Source organism: Pipistrellus kuhlii, unplaced genomic scaffold, assembly GCF_014108245.1.
Source record: "Pipistrellus kuhlii isolate mPipKuh1 unplaced genomic scaffold, mPipKuh1.p scaffold_m20_p_11, whole genome shotgun sequence".
Taxonomy (NCBI): Eukaryota; Metazoa; Chordata; class Mammalia; order Chiroptera; family Vespertilionidae; genus Pipistrellus; species Pipistrellus kuhlii.
The window spans coordinates 38,202,841-38,223,654 of NW_023425416.1; the positions used below are offsets into that span (position 1 = coordinate 38,202,841).

The following is a 20,814-nucleotide window of genomic DNA, read 5'->3' on the forward strand; positions in this document are numbered from 1 at the left end:
CCAGCATCTGCATTTCTTTTCCTTGAGAGTTGCTCTGGCCTGTAGAATAGGCTATGTTTGCTTTCCAGAAGGCCAGAGATGCCAGGTAACTAACGTCCCCTGGGGAAAGGCCTCCAACAATGACTGATGGAAATTGGAGGAATAGTGAAGCCCATCTGCTACACAGGCTCTCAGATTCCCTGGTGGGATCAAGCTCCAGTCATCTGCAATGGTAACTTGCTTGGAAATGAAACCTCTATTGGATGATCTCTTCCCCTACCAATGCTTCCTGGAATTGCCTCTTAAATAAACTAATTGTACTCAAATCTTAGTGCCCAACACCATGTCCAACAGTAAAACTGCAGGAATCCAGAACTGGTCTAAACTGAAAAAATAGAGTATATTTTCTAGAGCATCAATAATGGTGATAGTAGAAGATACTATACAGCCCCTGTATAGAGTACTCAAATGGCAACCCATCACAACAAGCCCCTCTCTCCCAAACATAAAGTGACCGGAAGTGATTGTTTTGCTGCATTTTTCCTCTTGCATCCTATACAAGCAATGGGTAGATTTCAGGGATGGAAATCTGAGATTACAGCTCTAATGGAATGGAGCACACAACTGATTAATTTAAAAAAAAATCTAAAAATGATTTTCCATTTTACTGTGTTCATATTTTTATGGGAGTAAATTACTACTCAGTGGTCACCCTTTCTTTTCAACAATACTGCATCTGTACAAAAGATGAGCAACATATATTCTACCAATGGTATATCTAGTCTGAGACAAGATACTTTATAAAAGTGTTTAAAATAAACGTTGGAAAAAGCCTTCTAGAATCAAATATAGAGAAACCAGATCTAATATCCACTGATCTCAAATGATATTTCAAATTGGAAAGCAAACTCTAGAGCTCACCTATTAGAAGTAAAATTGTAATAACCACTTTCCTCTAGGACTTCTTCAATCACAGTCTAAAGTTGGAAAAAGAAAATCGGGTTAGCATTGAGTTAAAAGCAACAAAATAAAATCATCCAGAGGTACTGCCGAAACCTCACCTGCATCTGCTCATATGTTATTCCCTCCTCCAAGTCACAGCTGGTGGGGAGGCCTGCAATAAATGATGGAAAGTCTGACATTTGGTTCACATTTTCTTAGACTTTATTGGCAATTATGGCTCAACTGCAGGGAGATCAGGTCAGTTTTTCAATGATGAAGATGAGTACTTACAAACATTCCAAATAGTCTTGGCTTAGGACAGTCGAACTTTTTCTCTTTTTTTTTTAATACACAGGTGCTTTTGAGGTAGCCATCACAAAATAATACACAAAGATGCCGAAACTGGTTTGGCTCAGTGGATAGAGCATCAGCCTGCGGACTGAAAGGTCCCAGGTTCGATTCTGGTCAAGAGCATGTACCTTGGTTGCGGGCACATCCCCAGTAGGAGGTGTGCAAGAAGCAGCTCAGCTGGTAGATGTTTCTCTCTCATCAATGTTTCTAACTCTCTATCCCTCTCTCTTCTCTGTGAAAAATCAATAAAATGTATTTAAAAAAATAATAATATACAAAGATTTAGAGGATATCATTAGCGAACGAGTGAGAAAGAGAGAGACTGTGTGTTTGTGTGTGTGTGTGTGTGTGTGTGTGTGTGTGTGTGTGTAGTGATTCCAAACTGCAACTACCTGATGGGTGAGTGTTCTGTTCATTGAACTCTTCCTAGTCCACTAGGTAGAGAATAGATTTGTGTTGAAAGAAGATAAATTTTTAGAAGGAAGCAGAAATAGACAGTAAAAGACCTGACCCTTTCCTATGGCTGTTAGAAGGAAATAAAATCTATACATTTAATGCCAAAGGGCAATACTTGTTTTGATGTTTGATCTGAGTATGAATGCTAACACCATAAGCCACTCTGACGCCACCCAAAGTAACATCAATCAGCTTCCACTCAAATCATTCAACACTGACTTATTTGGATGCCCTGGGGCTCCCCTGCCAGTTGGAGAGAGAAGAAAAAAAAATGGGTTGAATGTCAAGAGGAGGTATGAGCATGGGCTGTCTTTGCTTTTGCCCAGCCTGCTATGACAAGGGATATTCCTAGTCTGCTCTGGGGCGAGGTGTTCAGCTGTCCTGGTCCCATCTGTCCTCTGGCTCTCAGGCCACAGAGAGACTTCTGCCAGACTCTTCAGTTCATGGAGCTGCTGTTGTCAGAAGGGTCACCTGTGGACTGACTCGCCTGCCTGGGAGATGCTTTGAAAAGCAAATGACTTTAGACAACGGTTTATCGTTACCTTACGGATTTCTTGGGATCTATTTCATTTGAAATTCTGCCTACGCGGGCTAGCTTTATCCCAGGACTCTAAGACTTAGGGAAATTTTAATAATTAGTACATGAAATAATTTGCCTATATGAAGCAACCACAAAGACACAACCAAAATGAGTATTTTTCTAGGCTGAGATGATAAGTCTTCATTTAACCGTAAACTTGGCTTCAATCCATTCCACTGAGTGATGTAACTATAGTTTACAGGGACTCAAAAACGACGGAGGAATTCTGAAATCTCAAGTAGCTCGAAAACTTCTGAGAGTTCAAATGTCACAAGAAATGTAACATTTGCTGAGCCAAGTTACAAAAACGGCCAAACAGTTTTTCCGAGTTTACACGGATCCTCACTTTAACTCTGTGATAACGGTACCATTTTTATCCCCATTTTATAGGCAAGGCAACTGGGTGCAGAAAGGTCAAATAACTTGCCCAAGATCAGCTACTAAATGAATGAGCCAAGATTTGAATCTAGGCATCAATGTCTAGAATCTGTAAGAACCTGTACCTTTAATCCCTCTGCTATATATAGCCCCCCCAATGTGAGATTTCTGCAAAAAGAAGAAAAATATCAAGTATGTCTGATGTGGATCCTTCATATAAGTCTCAAATTTTCTCCATTTTAAATATTCAAACTCTTCATTTCTGCTTTTTCTCTCCCTGGATGTTTTGGGCACTTGATTTGTCATCACCAGATAAGCAAGAAAAAATAAGAGGAAATATAATTCACCCACATGGATTCTGCTGTTTGTTTACCGTATTAATAAATGATAAAGAAGCTGAAACCAGGGGAAGTACATCTCAGGGAATTTCTAGATTCTTACCTTGAAACTACTTCCCTAGACAATCAAAATAAGCTCTATTTTTCTTTTAAATTGAAGATTATAATCTTTAAAGGTAGCTCTTGCTCCAAAAGCTACTATATTTCTCTATGAGTGTCAGATTTTCCGTGCTGGAGACCATTACCTGGTGGTTCGTTTGGGGACAGACTGTTCCCACCTGCTGAGTGATGTAATAAATGATAATCCGCCGTGAAAAAGTTGGGCTCGATGGGTTCTGGAGATCCCTGAGATAACTGGAACAGAAAAAGCAAAGCCACATCATCTTTTACACTCAAACGCAAATGGCAGGAGGCCTCTATGTGAGCTTTTCCATTTCCCTGCGTCTGCACAGAAAATTTAGTGTTCTATGCATTTCAATCCCTTGTAAATAGATAAACACACATCTTCTTCCTTCCAAAATAACGTATAAATCAGAAAGAGCAAGTTAAATAATTCCCTGGTCACATGAAAAGAAAAAAACAACAACAACTCTACACTTTATAGCTTTATGAGAGCAAAATAAAAGATAGAAAAATAATGTCACGGATTGGAACATCAAAATGTGGTGTGTGTGTTTTTTTAATTATGTGTAGGTGGAATGAACTTCAATTACTCAAGAGAACAATATGTTTAGCCCAAATCACCAACCGTGTATCTGCTTTGAACAAGGCCTTCTTCTTCTACCAAAGCAAACACATTTCTGAATACATTTTCCTGAATAACTAATAATTAGTTTTAATTTCCACACATTGATTCCCAGCACTCTAAAGGAAAGCGTAATTCACCAAATGACAGAATTTATTGAAGCTGCAATTGTTTAATGCTCTTCTCTGCAGCTGAAATTTTTAATGAAATTTTTTACTATAAACATTTTTTATCCTCCTTTCACCTCTAATTCCAACCAGCATGTGGACTGGCCAAGGTTTAGTGCCTGTGCTAACATAATGTACTTTTAAAATGTTGACTCTTATTAATAAACATATGGCACAATTTGGACCATGTATTAGTAGGTACCTTGGAGTTACATACTCTGTTAATAAATTAAATTACATCATAGTGCCCAAGTGGGTTTGGCTCAGTGGATAGAGCGTCGGGTAGTGGACTGAAGGGTCCAGGGTTCAATTCCAGTCAAGGGCACATACCTGAGTTGCTGGACCCAGTCAGGGTACTTGTGGGAAGCAACCAATTGATTTGTCTCTCTCACATCCATGTTTCTCTACATATCTCTCTCTCTCGTTCCCTTCCACTCTCTTTAAAAAAATCAATGGAAAAATATCCTCGGTGAGAATTAACAACAACAAAAAACCCATAACATAAAATACACCACCTTCAATCACTTGGGAAAACTGTTTTGACAGTATATATTAAACTTAAACAACATATGCCTCCCCTATGACTCAGCAATCCCACTCTTAGGCAGCTACAAAAAAAAATGAGTATGTCTGTCCATCAACAGAAATGTATAAGAATGTTCATAGCACTTTTGCTCACAATAACCCTAAACTATAAACACCCCTAATGTTCCCTGGTATCAGGAAAATAGAGATGCTGTGTTGTGATGTGCTTACCCAATGGACTTCTTCAAAGCAATGAGAAAGAACAGACTCTGGACACACACACCAAATGGGTTGAGCAAAAGAACCAGAAGCAAAACAATATACAGTATCTAAGTTCACTGATACACATTTTCACAATCAGGCAGGACTAACTGATGGAGATAGAAAGCAGGAAAATGAGTGCACTGTGGCAGGGCCAGGAAAGGGCAGGCAGGAGCCTCCTGGGGGAGTAGATCTGTTCTGTCCGTGTGGCTGGTGGTCACGTGGGGGACCACATCTGTTAAAGTTCAGGGAGCTGTAAACGTATCTCTGCGTGCATTATGCATCTTATTCCTGAATAAAAACACTTCATATTAGCAACTTATATCCCATGAATGCACTGTGGATGCTGTAAACACAAACCATTTGTTTTTCAATCTTGATGTTGCCAAACCCTACACTTTAGAAAAAAAATATAGTTACATCCTTTTACATTCCTGAAGACTTAGTGTTAAGGGAGTTCGTTGCTGTTTGTTTAGTTTCTAGACCATTTTAGTGAAAACATTAGAAAATATCTGTATTTTTTAAAACATATGTTTTATCTTAAATTCATATTGACTCATATTGATACTTCCTATTCTAAGTTGAGTGACTATCTTCTATCTTGTTTCTCCTTCCTCCCATACTGGAAGTTCTAGTTCCCACAGATACCTACACAATGACTCAGATGCTTTGTTGCTCTGTAGCTCTGGCCAAGGTGGAGTCCACTGGACTGAAGACCACCTTAGGCGAGTTATAAATAAGGACCTTCATTTGCTAGAAAAGTGATTTTCCTTTTATTTATTTATTTTTAATTCCTCTCTGTAGCCTACAGGATCCCATAACAACTCCTTCAGACTAGGGACCTGGTCCCAAAGTTTCAGGAGAAGTTCCAGAGGGGAAGGTGGGAATTAAATGCGTTTGATGTGTCCTCACAACTCGCTGCTTCCGGGGGCCTGGTGGGTGGCCATGTCAGTCAAAGGGAAGTTGGCCACTCTTCCGTGGTTGTACAGGGGAAGAAAAATCCATTTCTGAACAAAAGTTATTGTTAACAAGAGATTATGCCAGAAAGGAGGAAGAACGGAGGCCACTGATAGGACAGGAGGGTTTCCTTCTATATTCACATATGAATATATTATAAAGAACCAACATAGAATATATTATACGGGATATATAGGTAATATAGTCTACGTTCAACAACTACACATTAAGCACCTACCACGTGCCAGGCAGACCCTGAGGGAATCAAAGAAGAATAAGACACTCTTACTGCCTTTGGGAAAAACAGGAAAGTAAGACAGATAACAAGGTACTTAAAACACAGCAATATGTGTGAAAAGGGACTGAAGTATGGGGAAAGGGAGATGAATTCTGGACAGGGAAAATGCTGGAAGGTTTTTACGGGAAACTTGGCTTCTCAGTTCAGTGGTGAGGGATAGAAAATACTTGGACATCCCAGGATGAAGATTTTTTAGCACCTACGAGATGAAGACTGATGGACTGATCAGGAGGGTAGATACCATGGTGTGTGAGCCACCCACCACAAGCTCAGAGCAGAGGAGAGGACCGGAGCTCTCTTCACAGGAGAATTTAATCTGCCTCTTAACCAAGTTGAAATTAAAGGTGAATCCATGCCTCTTTGGGTCCCCTCACCCATGCTCCCTGAACACCCGCTACCACCCACCCATCCCCTGCTTTCACCGCCCCAGACCAAGCACAGAGGCAGGCGCTCCAGTGAGAGATGCTGCCACAATACAGAAGCAGGCAGATAAGGTTGGGGTGTGACTTAACAAAAGGAAGTCTCTCTTCTATTAGGAGAGAAAAGGCAGCAGGGAAGGGATCAAACGTGAAAACCTGAATAACCAAAGAGGAAATGATTTGCTTTGAAGACACGCACGGAAGGAAAATTACTTCAGGGGGAAGAGCCGAGACCACCTTTGTGCAGCAGACCGCTCGGGCCTGGCACTTTTATCTCCTAAAGCTGGGGTTTCTGTTCAAATGAATTTTGTGTACGGCCAGGGTTATTCTGCACATCATTTTAATAAGCATCTAAAAATCTTTTCATCTTTTCATGGGAGATGGGAGCTACTGTCTTTTTTAAAACCTATTTATTGGTATGAGTGAGATGATACAGAAAGATGTTAAAATAAATATTGATCTGCGGTCTCCCTCATTTCTGTTTTGATCTCCCCTGGCTTTGTTGCTTGGCCTTATTTGCCAACACAGCCCCTGGAAGAAACTTGGCTCTCTAATCTCTGGTGCGGTGGGGCTTAAGGCTTTGTTTACTTGCTGCTGTGCCTTTTCTTTTTCCCTTCTCCTGTGTGTGTATGCGCAGCCACCACGGATGGAAGGTAACAAAGCCAATACACTGTCTGAATTTCTTATCAAAGAGCCCATCGTCCTGCCTGAATAATGAGCACATTTATGTCTGAGATTGGAGACGCTGAAGGAAAAAGAAACCTTAAAAAATAGCATTAGAAGCATGACTGCGCCAACGTTTTAGAATCTGATGAAACTTTTAAAAAATTATATGAAATTGGAGTGGGACCAAGGATCTGTACCCAGGTGGGACAGGTATGGGAGCTTATGACCATTTTCATGCCTGTATTAAAATGCTCTTGAGCAGGTCAAAGGGATTTCCTGTCACCATGTTGTTAAACAGAAACAAACAATTTTCTTCCTGTCTGGTCGACTTGACCTCATTGTGATTTAGTTTCTGTATGTATGAATAGAAATATTTACTGGCACCTGAAGTCTAGGAGGTGGTAGAATGTCAAGATGGGAGGAGCCTTACAAATAGTTCAGTCTATTTGTAAGGTTCTCAGAGGTGATAAAAATCATGGTTGAGATGGTTAAATGACTTGCTCAGACCGGCAACGCTCAATTTAGAGACTTGTTGAAGAACATTCTAATAACAAATTGGGATAGAGTTCTCTAATACAAGATTAAAATCTATTTAGAGTAAAAATAGTTACTAATATTTAGTCTTAGGAAAACATGCAATGATATGGAAAGAACTTTCTGCTATTTTTCTGAAAATAGTGACTTCAGACATAAAGATGAGGAGAAGCAAAGACATGTTCTTGACTTAGTGTCTTAAGCCAATCTGAATGTCCCCCCAAATTCTATGTTGAAGCCAATCCCCACGTTGCTTGTATTACAAGGTGGGACCTATGAGAGGTAATTAGGTCAGAGGATGGAATCCTACAAGTGCTCTTTTTTTTTTTTTTTTAAATGCCTTTATAACAAGGGCCTAGTGTGGATGCAATGAGAAGTAGACAGTTTACAACCTAGAAGAGGGTCCTCATGCTGGCACCCTGATCTTGGACTTCCAGCTTCCAGAACTGTGGGCAATAGATCTCTGTTGTTCATAAGCTCCTTGGTTTATGGTATTTCTGTTATAGCAGCCTGAATGGATTAAGAAAATAATAACACCCTTTAATAGAGGCGAGAGCAGCAGGCAAAGGAGGTAGGAAATTCAACGTGAAGGATGTGCTTTTATTAGCCAAAGAAGAATTCCTAAATGTAGAATACCATACCTTTTTAATTTCAGATTTCAAATTACAAGGGTTACTCTGCTGGCTGAAGAGGGATTTCTTGAATCTCTCTATGACCCTTCTTTTCAAATTGTGGTGCAGCGCTGGAGGAAGCTGTATAAAGTGGGAAAACAATCATTATAAGCAAATTGTTCACACTGCACAGCTGACTGACTCCGGGGAAGCATTTACTGAGGGTCAGTGTAACAATATTCGCTCAACAGGACTAAATAAGAATTTAAATTGTACTCCAAATAGCATGAGTCTATGTTACAATTGTTAATTCTATAATCCAGAAAAAAATATATTACTCTGCTGTCTTTCAAAAGGCTGCTTAATTTGTCTTACTGTTCTTGCACTGGATATTATTTTTCACATAACAATTAAATTATATTAATTGCACATATAAATTGACTTTTGTAAAGAATAGACTTGACGAGGAAGAATATATTCTATCAGATATTTAGATGTCTGGGTCATACTCATAAGCAAAACCCATGCTTCCACTCTAACCAAGGCCTTGTCCTGAAGGATCTGATACTTTGGACCAGGAAGCACATATCTGCATCTGCACATAATCAGATGCCTGCCAGTGAGTGCTTCTGAGTATGCAGCTGGAGACTGTAGAGACCAGTCTTATCGAAAAGGAGAGAATGGCCCTGGCTGGTTTGGCTCAGTGGATAGAGCGCTAAACTGTGGACTGGAGTGTCCCAGGTTCGATTCCAGTTGGGGGCACATGCTGGGTTGCAGGCTTGATCCCCGGTGGGGGGTTGTGCAAGAGGTAGCTGATTAATGATTCTCTCTCATCACTGATGTTTCTATCTCTCTCTCTCTCTCTTCCTTCCTCTCTGAAATCAATAATATATATATACAATATATATGTGTGTGTATGTGTATATATATGTATATATATGTGTGTGTGTGTATATATCTATCTATATATATATATATTAGCTGCTTCTAAAGAAGAGAGAGAGAGAGAGAGAGAGAGAGAGAGAGAGAGAGAAAATTATTACACACGAGGGCCAGGCCAGGATGAGTTAGGTTTAATAAGTAAGTAGTAGGAAGTCACTACAGAATCTTGGAAAATGTGGGATTGGATGAATATGGGGATTTCAAAACATTGTGTTTTTTTTGTTTTGTTTTTTTTTTACTACTTTGCAGGTTGGAATTATACAAGGAAATCAAAGGTCCTAAAAAGCACAGAGGGGTAAAGTGAAGTTTGGGAGCTGGACAACAGAGGAAAGAAATAGGGTCAACAGGATAAGGAGTCTCCTGGTGAAATGGCATTTGTTTTGTTGGAATAGGGAGCGGTCTTACAAGGAGAGGGGAAAAAACAAAAACAAAAAGAAAAATGAAAGGCTAAATAGGAAGAAAAATGTGGTAGTAGGAACTCTAAAGATTTAAAAGAAAACACACGAGCACAGATCAAAAGGAAGAGTAATGTAGCAGAGATGATTATTACTCCACCCCCCTCTTTCAGTTTTAGTTTGATGCCATGTAACAACTGTGACCAATGAAAATGGCATGTGTCATTCCAAGAATAAGGCCATGCAAAGCCAATGTTCTTCTTCCATCCCTGTCCTCCTCTAGGACAAGAGGCTTGGAGTCCTGATGCCAGAGCCACAGGTGAAAAACAGCCAATGTTAGCTGAGTGAGAAGTAGACCTCTATTGTGACAAGTCAAGAGACTCCAGGGTACATCTGTTAGTGTAGCATAACTTAACATATCCTGACTAATACAATGGACATCTATAGCTGTAAAGTATAATACAAAGTTCCACAAAACAGGGAGATATATAAAATAGTAGAGCAATGAATAAGGTCTATAGGAGCTCACAACCACTGATTTTATAACAAAGAAAAACTGTTCATTAGCTCAAACACAATAGAATATGGGACCCATTATGGAACACGGTGGTGATATTAAATAAGAATAATGCAATTGAAAACAAGTTTTTCAATGCATCTATAATCCTAGTTAATCCTTGACTTTGCTTGAGTCAAAGCAGTTTAATTACAGAAGAATTAAGATGGGAGATTCAGAAGCCCTTCAGTGTACCCTGGAAGGTTTTATAGGTTGAGTGCACTGAACCTCTGCTTATCTAATTTTACGTCAATATTGTGGCTTGTTTTACCTGGAGCCAGATGGGATTACTACTTCCTATCCCAGGCAAAGAGTCATAATTAATGTTGTTCTTTAATGAAAAGGGGAACTCAAGAAATGTAAAGAGGCAGATTTCTCAGCATTAATGAGCAAACAGTTGGAAGATAGATAGGAAGGAAAATGAGTATCAATGATATTTGTGTGCATGAGAGACTAGCAAAAGTGAGTAAATTTAATTTAAAGTGCATCAGACTATGAAGAGGAGAGCATATGCATGTTTTCCTAGCAAGGGGGTGATGGGTTAGAGTGGAAGAGATGGGGAAAGTGCCTTGAGTGAGATACTATTAAATTTGATAATTTCCCAGTTACTCACCAGAAGTTGCCACTTCCTTAAGTTAAACATCAGATGGCAGTGTTGGCCTGGGACTGTCTAGCAACTGCCCAGCATGGTCCCAACTGTCAGAGAGAATGGCTAGAAAGCCTGTTCTGATACACCTAATTGTCTGCTAGGGCAAACTTTTGAAGATGTGAATTATCGGTGGGCCATAGATTCCTTTAAAGGTGGCTTACCCTAGGACTGGCAGCTACTAGCATCAACTTACTAATTCTGATGCTCTTAAAATCTTTATTATTTATTTAACTTAATGAGCCTTTAGTTAGAATTAGTTTTACTTCTCCTGATGGCTTGAATTAATCCTCATGAAAACTTTCTTGTTGAGTAAAGCTAACATTCCATCAACCTAAGATTCATACACAGGGCAGTATTTTAAAAAAAAGATATTGAATTTTATTGAAATAACTATCACTGGACAGCACTGCATCTTTAAAGTTTTCAGGAAAGAATTTGAAATTTTACCCAGTTGCAGTTGACATAAGCATAAAAATATATAAGAACTATAGTACAAAACACGAATAACCTATGATTTCTATGTGCCAGGTGCTCTGATTACTCTTTTATGCACGGGAAGGCATGTTTTTCCTACAACAAACTTATAAAGCAGGTACTATTTTATAGGTGAGGAAACCGGACCTTAAAGACATAACATAACATGCAAGGATGCTTCCTGAGGTAACGAGTCCTCTTGCACATCCAATAATCTGGAGCAAATAGCGTCATCACAAGCTGTACTGTACTATGGTACTTTATCATTTATAAACACCTCATATTCTTTCTTTATCACAATAGCCCCATAGGCAGCCTGAATTTTACCGATGAAGGAAATGAGTCTAGAAAAGATAATGACTCACACGTCTAAAAGCTTGCTTTTCATTTGTTTTTACTACAAAATAACAAATGGAATCTGATATGTATGTTTTATAATAGGTTTTCTCAAACTTGCTAAATATATGGATTCTTTTTAAAGAACATCATTCTTCAGTATCTCCAAGAGTACATCGGCAGGCCATTTGGAGTTCGTGGGGCTCCATCTGATAGTCACTTAATATCTTTTTCATAATAAAAACCCTATTCTGACTGCTTAATGGATTTCTTTAAGTGCTAAAGTAAAATGTTCCAAGATTATCATCAAAATAAATACACAAAATGTAAGACTTCTCTTCGAATTTACAAACCCTGCAAACCTGAGTTCCTTTGAGAAACACAGCATTACCCTAAATTCTATTTAACCTGCTACCCTCGCCATTAGGAACCAGGAGATCCAGATGCGGGGGTGTGGCTGGCTCTCTTTCCAACCACCATCACTTAGGAGAAAGGCAGTATGTTTCACAGTCTGTAGTGCAACTTGCATCTGAGGACGGCACAGTGCTCTTCCCAACCAGATAGTTTTGTTCTGTTGGCAACATTTGTGGTTGATAAGATGGAGATGCAGAATGCAAAGCAGCTCTGGCCAAACTGCCTGTCTGTTCTCTGGGAAACAGATGTTTTTTTCTTGAAAGTAACACTATGCTAATTTTCAAAGCATTTATTCAACAAAACAACCAAACCCTAAATGCAGCGTTAAATCCAAAGCTGAAGTTGGCTAGGCAGATCTTACCTAAGGGAAAACACACAGAGGCTCAGGCTAAAAGGTAACATATGTACTTGGTCACCTGATATATCCAGAGACTGACTTTGGCCTCCAGCGATGGAAATGAACCACTGATTTCATTCTCAGCTTTCTGGTCTTAAGATTACATCTCAGTGTTGATTAAAACATGTCAAATCAGTGAAGGCAGGGTAAGGATTTTAACATCCTGCCTTTTAAAATAGTTTCTCTTGGATGATTTCTACAGAACTGTCTCCATGGAAACTGGAAAGAAAAGGCCACCTCCAGCCACAAATGAACCGTTTTCTCTGTCAGGTCACCTGCTGGCTGTAAGGAGGGACCGGCCTAGCTCTGAAATCCCGGTCAGTCTCCACAGTCAAAGTCTGAGGGTTTGACTAGTAAATAAATGTGTGGACAAGATTTTTTTTTGTTGACTCATTTTGTTTTGTCAATTCCATTTTACTTTTAGCAGTTTTCCTCTGCAATTAGCAGAGAGAGAGAGAGAGAGAGAGAGAGAGAGAGAGAGAGAGAGAGAGAGAGAGAGAGAGAGAGAGAGATATCTTGGTCTTTAACCTCCAGCAAATTCAATAGTATAATAGTTAGACTTGTATTTGTCTCCTGTATTTGAAAGGCACTGACTTCAGATACCCCTGTAATGTAAAGTTCCTCAAAGGGGAATCATTCTTTCCTATGTGCAACGTCATAATCCTTAAAGGGTCCTGGAAATGCAATTTAAAAAACCACAATGGTTATATCTGAATGTACAGCAAGGAATGCCATCTTGCCAAGAAATTTGAAACCATTCGTTATGCTGGCAGTGTGAGGGTATAATAATAAGATCATCATAATAGTTTCATTCTTGCTTTAAAATGGGTTGAAATCTAATAAAGTTATAGAATACATCCATTAAAAAGTTTTTTATTATATATAAATTAGCAAGAAAGGCATATGAACAGTATATTTAAATTTCAAAGGATATTTTCTCTCAATTTATGAGTTAATCATTGAGGCACCAATAAGCTATTTCCATAATACTAAAGTTAAGAATGCTTTCCCCATATATCTGTCAGTATTTAAGTAGAAACACAATTTTGAATATAATACCTGTACTCAATAGAGATGTGGCACATTATATTTGTTTTATTAACCAAGTTTCCCACCCCCATCCTCCTATTGAGAACTTGTAGATTGGGGCCGGGTGGGGTGGGGGGGATCCCACAGAAAGGTCTCCCATGTCTGCCTCCCTTCCCCAGGTTACGTGTGCCAGCTATCAATTTATTGCCTCTTAGGTCCAAATACACCCTTCACTGCCCAGCTGGCAGGTCCAGCTGTTTGAGAGAGGGCGCTGAAGGAACGCACTGAAGGGACACTGGAGGAGGGCGGAGCTTGTCCCTGCTTCCAGGGATGCTCCTACCTTGCCCCTGGTCTTTAGCAGGAAGCAGTCAGAGCAATGGGGTCCCCCCAGCCAGATTCAACTCTGCAGGTGGCACCTGCCCATGGGCAGCCTCCCTCCGGGTCCTGTAGAGGGCACTCCCCATCACACCATGCTGGCGTGCTGATTTCCAGCAAGCTCCATGGCAGGACACCTCCTCATCAGTGACTCACCCCAACCCCCTGAGGAAACAGCACCTCCGTGGACTTCTCCCATCTTTCCAGTGAGGTCCAGACCTCAGCCCAGGATGGGGGGTCCCCTTCTGTTCTGTCCCTTGTGCTCTGCCTCGGGACTTTAAGCAGTGATTTCCCTCTCTGCTCCTCCTTTATTTTCTAGATTTCTCTTCCTCTCCTTAGTAGATGAACAGTCAAGCCAGACACATTTCTGTAAGTACTTGGTGGCCATTTTTAAACAGTTACTGAGGTTTAGAAAAAAGGGAGTTTTCACAATCCTGAATTTTCTGTGCTTACAGTTTTCATTTCTCTGAGAGGTCCTGGTTTTAAGCTGGTACCTTCAAGATTTGTGAGTGGACACTACTTTCCTCTTTCCTGACTGGGGTAAAGCTGGTGTCAAAAGCCCATCTCTGTCCTCACTCTCACCCCCACACGGAGGGCACATTCGCACTGAAGTTTGGTTTGGGTTGGGCACTAAGTGAAAGAGCAGGGTGGACAGGGAAAAGCAGACATAGTTGCTTTCTTTATTCTATCTCCTAGCTCTGCTGCTAAGCCATCATGTCCCCAGATATTTGTAGTTGGGAGGATAAAAACAAGTGCTCACTCAACTAAACGTTCCACAAAGTCTGTAAGCAATTTCAGCAGCAGATTTATATTCCAATGAAGAGGAAATGAAAGGCTAAAACACTGACCTGCGTGATGTAGATGATTTTGTGCAGCTGAATTAAGATCTGCTGAATGGGATCACTGATCTGACGGACTTTCCTCTGGGACACAGCGATCCCTGCAGATGCTGTGGATGACACGTTTTCAGTTAGTCAAGACCCTGGTTGTCTCTCTTAAAAGTGATTATTAGTAGAAAATGGGATAAAATTCTGAAATAAAAGTTAAGCAAAGACCCTCATCCTACCAATGAGAAAATATGTAGGGACCTTTTAACACTTCAATGCTTTATACTAGGGGATACACAAGTTCTTTTTTCTTTTTTTTTTTTTTTTTTTTTACTTCTCGGACTTCTACTTTCTAACATTTGAAAGACCAGTTATCTCTTGGAATTTTGCCTTGGAAATCTGGGATTCAGATGTGTGCAGTTAAGAGAATATTATGCTTTTAAGTGTTAAATTCATTTATACAAACACTGAATAGACAATCTTACAGAGAGGGGAAAAATCCCTCCCCCAAATAAAAAATTCCAAGAACAAAAGTTCAAATTAAGTAACTTTCAAACTCTTGACTATTACAAATTATAATTTTCACCTGGATTTTTGTCCAGGTCCCAATAGGACATATTTATAATTTCTCCCAAATTCTCATCATAGAGCCACACTACTTCCACAATTTTAGGCTAGGTTGGTGTCAAATATTATTTTTTTCATGGGTATCTTCATTGAGTTAATTAAGAAATTCACACAAGAAGCAATCTAGTTCTAGTTCATCTTCATTTAATACTTTGTTTAAATGTTTAAAATTTAAAGGATCTATCTTCCTTGGGAACTGTGTCTAACTCCTTTTAAGCATCAATTACTTGACCATTAGAATGAGGTTTAATAAATTACTCATAGGGTAAAAAGGTGAAGGTAAATCAGAAAGAATGAAGATAGCCCTAAAACAGAAAACATAGCTGAGCTACAGCCTGCAGAGATAACTGGGTGTACCTGTGCCATATTTTCTACAGTGATGGTTTCTTGCCAAAATAATTGTTCAAATGCAACTGTTTGTCTAGACCCATACCAAAAATTAGAGACCATGTAATGTGGCCAAGTAGATATTGCAACAGATACATTAACTTTGCATTTTCAGAAACCAAACAGCTTAGTTCTTGATCACTTTTATGTTGCCCACTTTATGCTTTTGATATGTGGACTTAATACTTCTAGGAAACGAGTTACAATCTCACGGCCTGGCCGAGTGTCCTTAGATTTGTGATGACATTTTGAGTGGGATGTCACATGGGTTTGACTCTACCTTGCCACAAGAATGTGCTCATCTGTGGCCCTAGATACAAAAACAGAGATGGTTAGCTAGAATGCCTGTCTTCTGAATTACTCAATTAGGCACAATAACTTAAAACAATTTTTTTCTTAAGAATCTTTGATTATTCTCCTTCAATTCCAATAAATTCTTGACTTGGGAAAATAGTTTTGATTGCTTCCTCTCTAAAAAATAAATTTAAAAATGTTTAATTACACATGCCCCTTGTAAAACAAGCAAACAAACATAACAACAACCTAAGTATTACAGAGAAGCAGGAGGCCCCCCGGAACCACCACCCATCAGCCTCCTCCCCAGAGGTAACCTCTGACATCAGCCTGGCGTGTTGCCAAGTCACTTTTCTATCCATTTACATACATAAGCTTTAACATCACAACAGCATTTTTCAGACTGTGGTTGATCCTGAAATGAGTTGAATGGGCCATGACCAGCATTTTGAAAAATGGGATGGGATGAAGTGGAACAGCATAGAAAACTTTCAGAGTGCATTGCATGTAGCAAGAGTTCACTCATTCAAGATATAAAATGTGTTTCTTATTGCCAAAAGATTTTGAAAACTACTATTGTAGAAAATCTATAGCATTAGCTTATGAATTCTTTCTTTTTAAAAATATATGGCGATATATCATCAGGCTTGATTTTTTTCTCATTCTGGCATGGAGATTCTTTCTGCCAACACAGAGTTCTGCCTCATTCTTCAGACCCATTGTTGAGTAGCACTGCGCATTCTGCATGCAGCACAGTTTACTTAGCCACCTCTGTCTTGTGTTTGTTTTTTGTTTGTTTGTTTGTTTGTTTTGTTAATTCTCACCCGCGGATATTTTTCCATTGATTTTTAGGGGAAAACAAAGAGAATTGTTTGTAATTGGTTGCCTCCTGCATGAGTCCCAACCAGGGCCTGGGCAGGGGAGGAGCCTATAACAGAAGTACGTGCCCTTAACTGAACTCAAACCTGAGACCCTTCATTCCATAGACCAATGCTCTATCCACTGAGCCAAACCAGCTAGGGTTCCACCTCTGTCATGATGGGTACTGAGTTTGCTTTCAATTTCTCATGATGCTAAGTGATGCTGCATTGAGTGTACATACGCATGCTTTGTTGTCCATAAGTACAAAAGGTCTTTTAGGGAAGATGAGGAGAAATTAAATATTAGTTGGGCCTTCACCTATACATGTTTCTTATTTTAACAATACATTTTAAAGTGGCTAAATCAACTTGCATTCTGATCAGAAGAGAATCCATTTGTCTATAATTTGATCAACACTATATATTATACTTCTCAATTCTACCAATCTCATTCTAGGAGTTTTTTTGTATGTGTTTATCTGAAGGCAATGAGGTTATTATACTTCTTTGGTGAATTTCCTTGTTTATGTCTCTAGTGTGCATTTTTCTTATTTATTTGTAAGTGCTCTTTACATATCTGAATACTAATTCATTTATTGCATTTTATATATTAAAAGCATTATCATGTAACCTGCTGCTTTTTTTTTTTCAATTTAAAGTTATTTCCCACCCCATCACCTAGATTAAAGGTAATGTTTAGTCTCAGATACCACAAGAACAGTCACTCAGGTAACTGCTGCTGCTGTATCATGGCAAAGCAGGACCCATGACCAGTTCAGCACTCCTGGTGTACTCTGGAAATTTTACTGAGATGTGAGTTATGGTTGGAGAGAAAAAGGAAATTTGAGACTGAAAATAATAGCAGGGAGTCTAGCTATAACATTTGCAAACCCTCTTGATTCCCTGAACAACTTCGGCTAATTCTGGGTATGAGAACTGTTATTCCTTCTTTTCTATGTGATCAAATCTTCATAATTTCGTATATCCCCTCACCCCAAAACGTATACTTATTTGGCTCTTAGTAATTTTAGGAAAACAAAAAGAGATAAAAATTCAAATGGATGCCTTTTAAAACTTTTATTCCTTATTTAAATATTAAAAAACTACCAAGTTAATGGCAAATGTTAGCCATATTATTTAGAGGTTTAAAGCAATCTCTCTCAATAAATCTTTCAGATCAGTACACTGAAAACACTATGCATCCTAATTACTTACACAAAAAGCATTAGGTAGTGCACTATATTCTGCTTGATTAGGTCATGGCACGTTACAATACCAGGTCAGTCATGGCCCATCCCTGTGCTTTGAAACTTGATTTACACTATGAATCCAATCTATTAAAAAACTACAGTTCACAATGCAAGCTGTAAATTACTATACACTTAGCAAAAGATGGATTACACTGCATTCCCCTAGCTGACCAAGATGTAGTATCAACCTACTATTTTCCTGAATTCTCTCTGCTGAGAGTCAGCAATTTTTGAACAACTGGAGGATAGAAAGTTTCAGGAAGTAACTTCCTGAAGAGGTGAAAAATAGTTTCCCTGAAACATACACAGGCTTTGCTCTTTTGGACCAACTTCCCTGTTAAAAGACAATATAAATTTTTACATTTTGGTATGATGGACAGATTCACTCTCGTTTCTTTCCTTTACTTTTAAGTAAGATGAAATGAAGTAACTGAATTGTAGTTCAAATCTACAAATATCCAACAACCAACCCCAGTGCTTAGAATTTGAACAAAGGATCATGGGAGGTTCACCCAAACAACTGTGGAATGGGGGGGCCAAGAGTTTATAAAAAGGTTTAGTTTGTGAAGCCCATGAAGAATGAGGAGTCTTTCAATGGGCCAGGACATGGATCTGATGTGAGGGAAGGTAGACTTGAGAGCTTCTGAGAAGAAACATTTCCAGCAAAGGACAGGAGTCAGCTAAGTAGGGCCACCTCTGGAGAGCAGCTAGTGTCCAGTTTATCCGGGGTGCAGTACAATGAAGGGGTGTGGGAACGGCTTGTGAGATAGCCAGAGACCATATATGATGGCGAGGAACCATCTGGGAGACTATATTTCAGGGAAGATGATCTCATGAGAAGAGGCCTAGAGCTGAAGTCAGAGGCTTGGCTTGGAATGGCATGTGTGACTGTCTGGGAGAGCAGGAGCCAAGGAGGCTGTGGAAGCTTGGGCTCCGGTCATTGAGAGAGAATGACATCTGGTGGAAAGGGAGAGGGAAGTGAGAGAGAAGAAGAATGGGAGCTTGGGCATGGAATCTTCCCATCAGAGACCAACAGGGAGTTCTGTAAATGGGGCCAAGTCCCCCTAAAGCCACACCTGGTAGATTTCCCACAAAATGGCAGGAAGCTATCTCAAAGCCTCAGCTTCTTTCACCCTCTGAGTGATCAGGCTCCCTTCAACCCCTTTTCATTTGAACCTTCAGATAGGAGCATTTAAAGGCCAAAGAAGCAAGGCTGCTTGAAGTCCTTGGGTCTTAAATTCTGACTTAGCCACCTTGATATAATGCATTTCATCCTGCTCAGGCTTAATCGCTCTCTCTCTCTCTCTCTCTCTCTCTCTCTCTCTCTCTCTCTCTCTCTCTCTCCCTCCCTCCTTCCTAGGTAGGGAGTCCCCAATTCTAAACTTGCTATGTCTTTAGTTATTCTGCATAATATAACCTCAGGATTTTTAAAGTCAAAGTTCATAGAAATGACTACACAATACACATGACTATAGCAAGAGGCTGTGTAGAAAATTTTCTGTTGTATTATTTCCCACACTCCCTTTCCACCTCATGAACTTTTGCTGAGCAAGCAGAGTGCGACTAGCATTTCTCCAGGATGGAGTGGCAAAGAGGAACCAAGGAAAAGAGCAAGTACATTCCTGGACTTAAAAAAAAAAAATCTGTCTAAGAGAGATTCAAAAGAACAATTGCTGAATAAACTCATCTTCCCACCTCTCCTGGATGTCATAAAGATTCTGTGAGGAGGGAGGATACAGAGAAAAGGAGAAAAGAAATTGCAGCTCGCCTTAGGCGAAGTCTGGGTGGGAGCAGAAAGGAGGAAAGAGTTGGTTGATGGAATTGCCTTTGAGTTTGGGGGTTCAGGAGTGGCAAGACTGGGTGCTGGTTCCCAAGGGGAACTATGAGAGGCCCTGGTCATGCAGAGCTTACCTGCACCATCGGCAATGGCACAGGTCAGGTGGGGCCACAGGGATAGCTCCCTGGGGTGTCAAAGAGGCTCTGCTGAGACCTCAAACCTCCAGGCCCAGAAATGTCAGACTCACCTCCCCAGCCCCCTGAGAAGGGGAGCCAATAGAGCGAGAGCTTGCTCTACAAAGACCTTGCCTTCATTCCACAGCCACCTTGGAAACGTGGACTGTAACGAGAAGTCAGGTGGCGCTGTATCGCTTCCCTGGATGCCAGGAGAGTAGCCACGCTCAATAATCAGATTAGATACCAGCACAGGTGGTCTCCCAGCCCCAGTACCATGATGCCAATTAAATCCCTGGCACAAAATATTACCCATGGAAGGAGAGAGAAGGGCAATCCTTGATTGGTCTAACTTTGAACCTGATATAATCAAGAAATCACCAACACATTGACATTTAGATTTAGGGTAATTGACCATGTTTTCTGATATCTGGAAGGGGGCTCAATATAACAATTAAGGTGTTAGGAAAACATAGAGTTAAATTTTATTCCTGACTTTTTAGACTAAAAATTACATAGGCATTTGGTCTGGTCCATACAGTTTGACTCTTCTCACTTAGTTATTGCTTATGCAATGCTCCAATGACTAACCAAGTCATGCTGACTCATTTATTCCTGCTAAAGGGAACTATTTTTTCTCTGAAAGTCAACTCGATTGATGAAGCCCAGATTCTAAGGAATAAAATATTGTGGTGTGAAAACCACACTATGTTCAGCATTGAGAATGCAAAGGCTAACCAATAAAAAAAAATAAAAAATAAATAAATAAAAAAAAAACACAGAAAGAAAAGATGCTCCCAGCCCCATTCAATTACCTGGATAAGAAAAATGCTCAGTGACTGGAG

The 20,814-nt window shown here is 39.8% G+C and overlaps 1 protein-coding gene across 1 annotated transcript in view; it reads right to left on the bottom strand.

Moving 5' to 3' along the window:
* Positions 1-20,814, bottom strand: part of NEK10 (NIMA related kinase 10) — a 136,214-nt gene that overhangs the window by 6,168 nt on the left and 109,232 nt on the right. The window contains exons 32-36 of the mRNA XM_036431653.2: positions 14,623-14,723; positions 8,238-8,348; positions 3,270-3,378; positions 1,041-1,093; positions 901-956 (exon numbers count right to left, since the gene is read on the bottom strand). Coding sequence (XP_036287546.1) covers positions 901-956; positions 1,041-1,093; positions 3,270-3,378; positions 8,238-8,348; positions 14,623-14,723 — 430 coding nt within the window. The remainder of the gene's footprint in view (positions 1-900; positions 957-1,040; positions 1,094-3,269; positions 3,379-8,237; positions 8,349-14,622; positions 14,724-20,814) is intronic.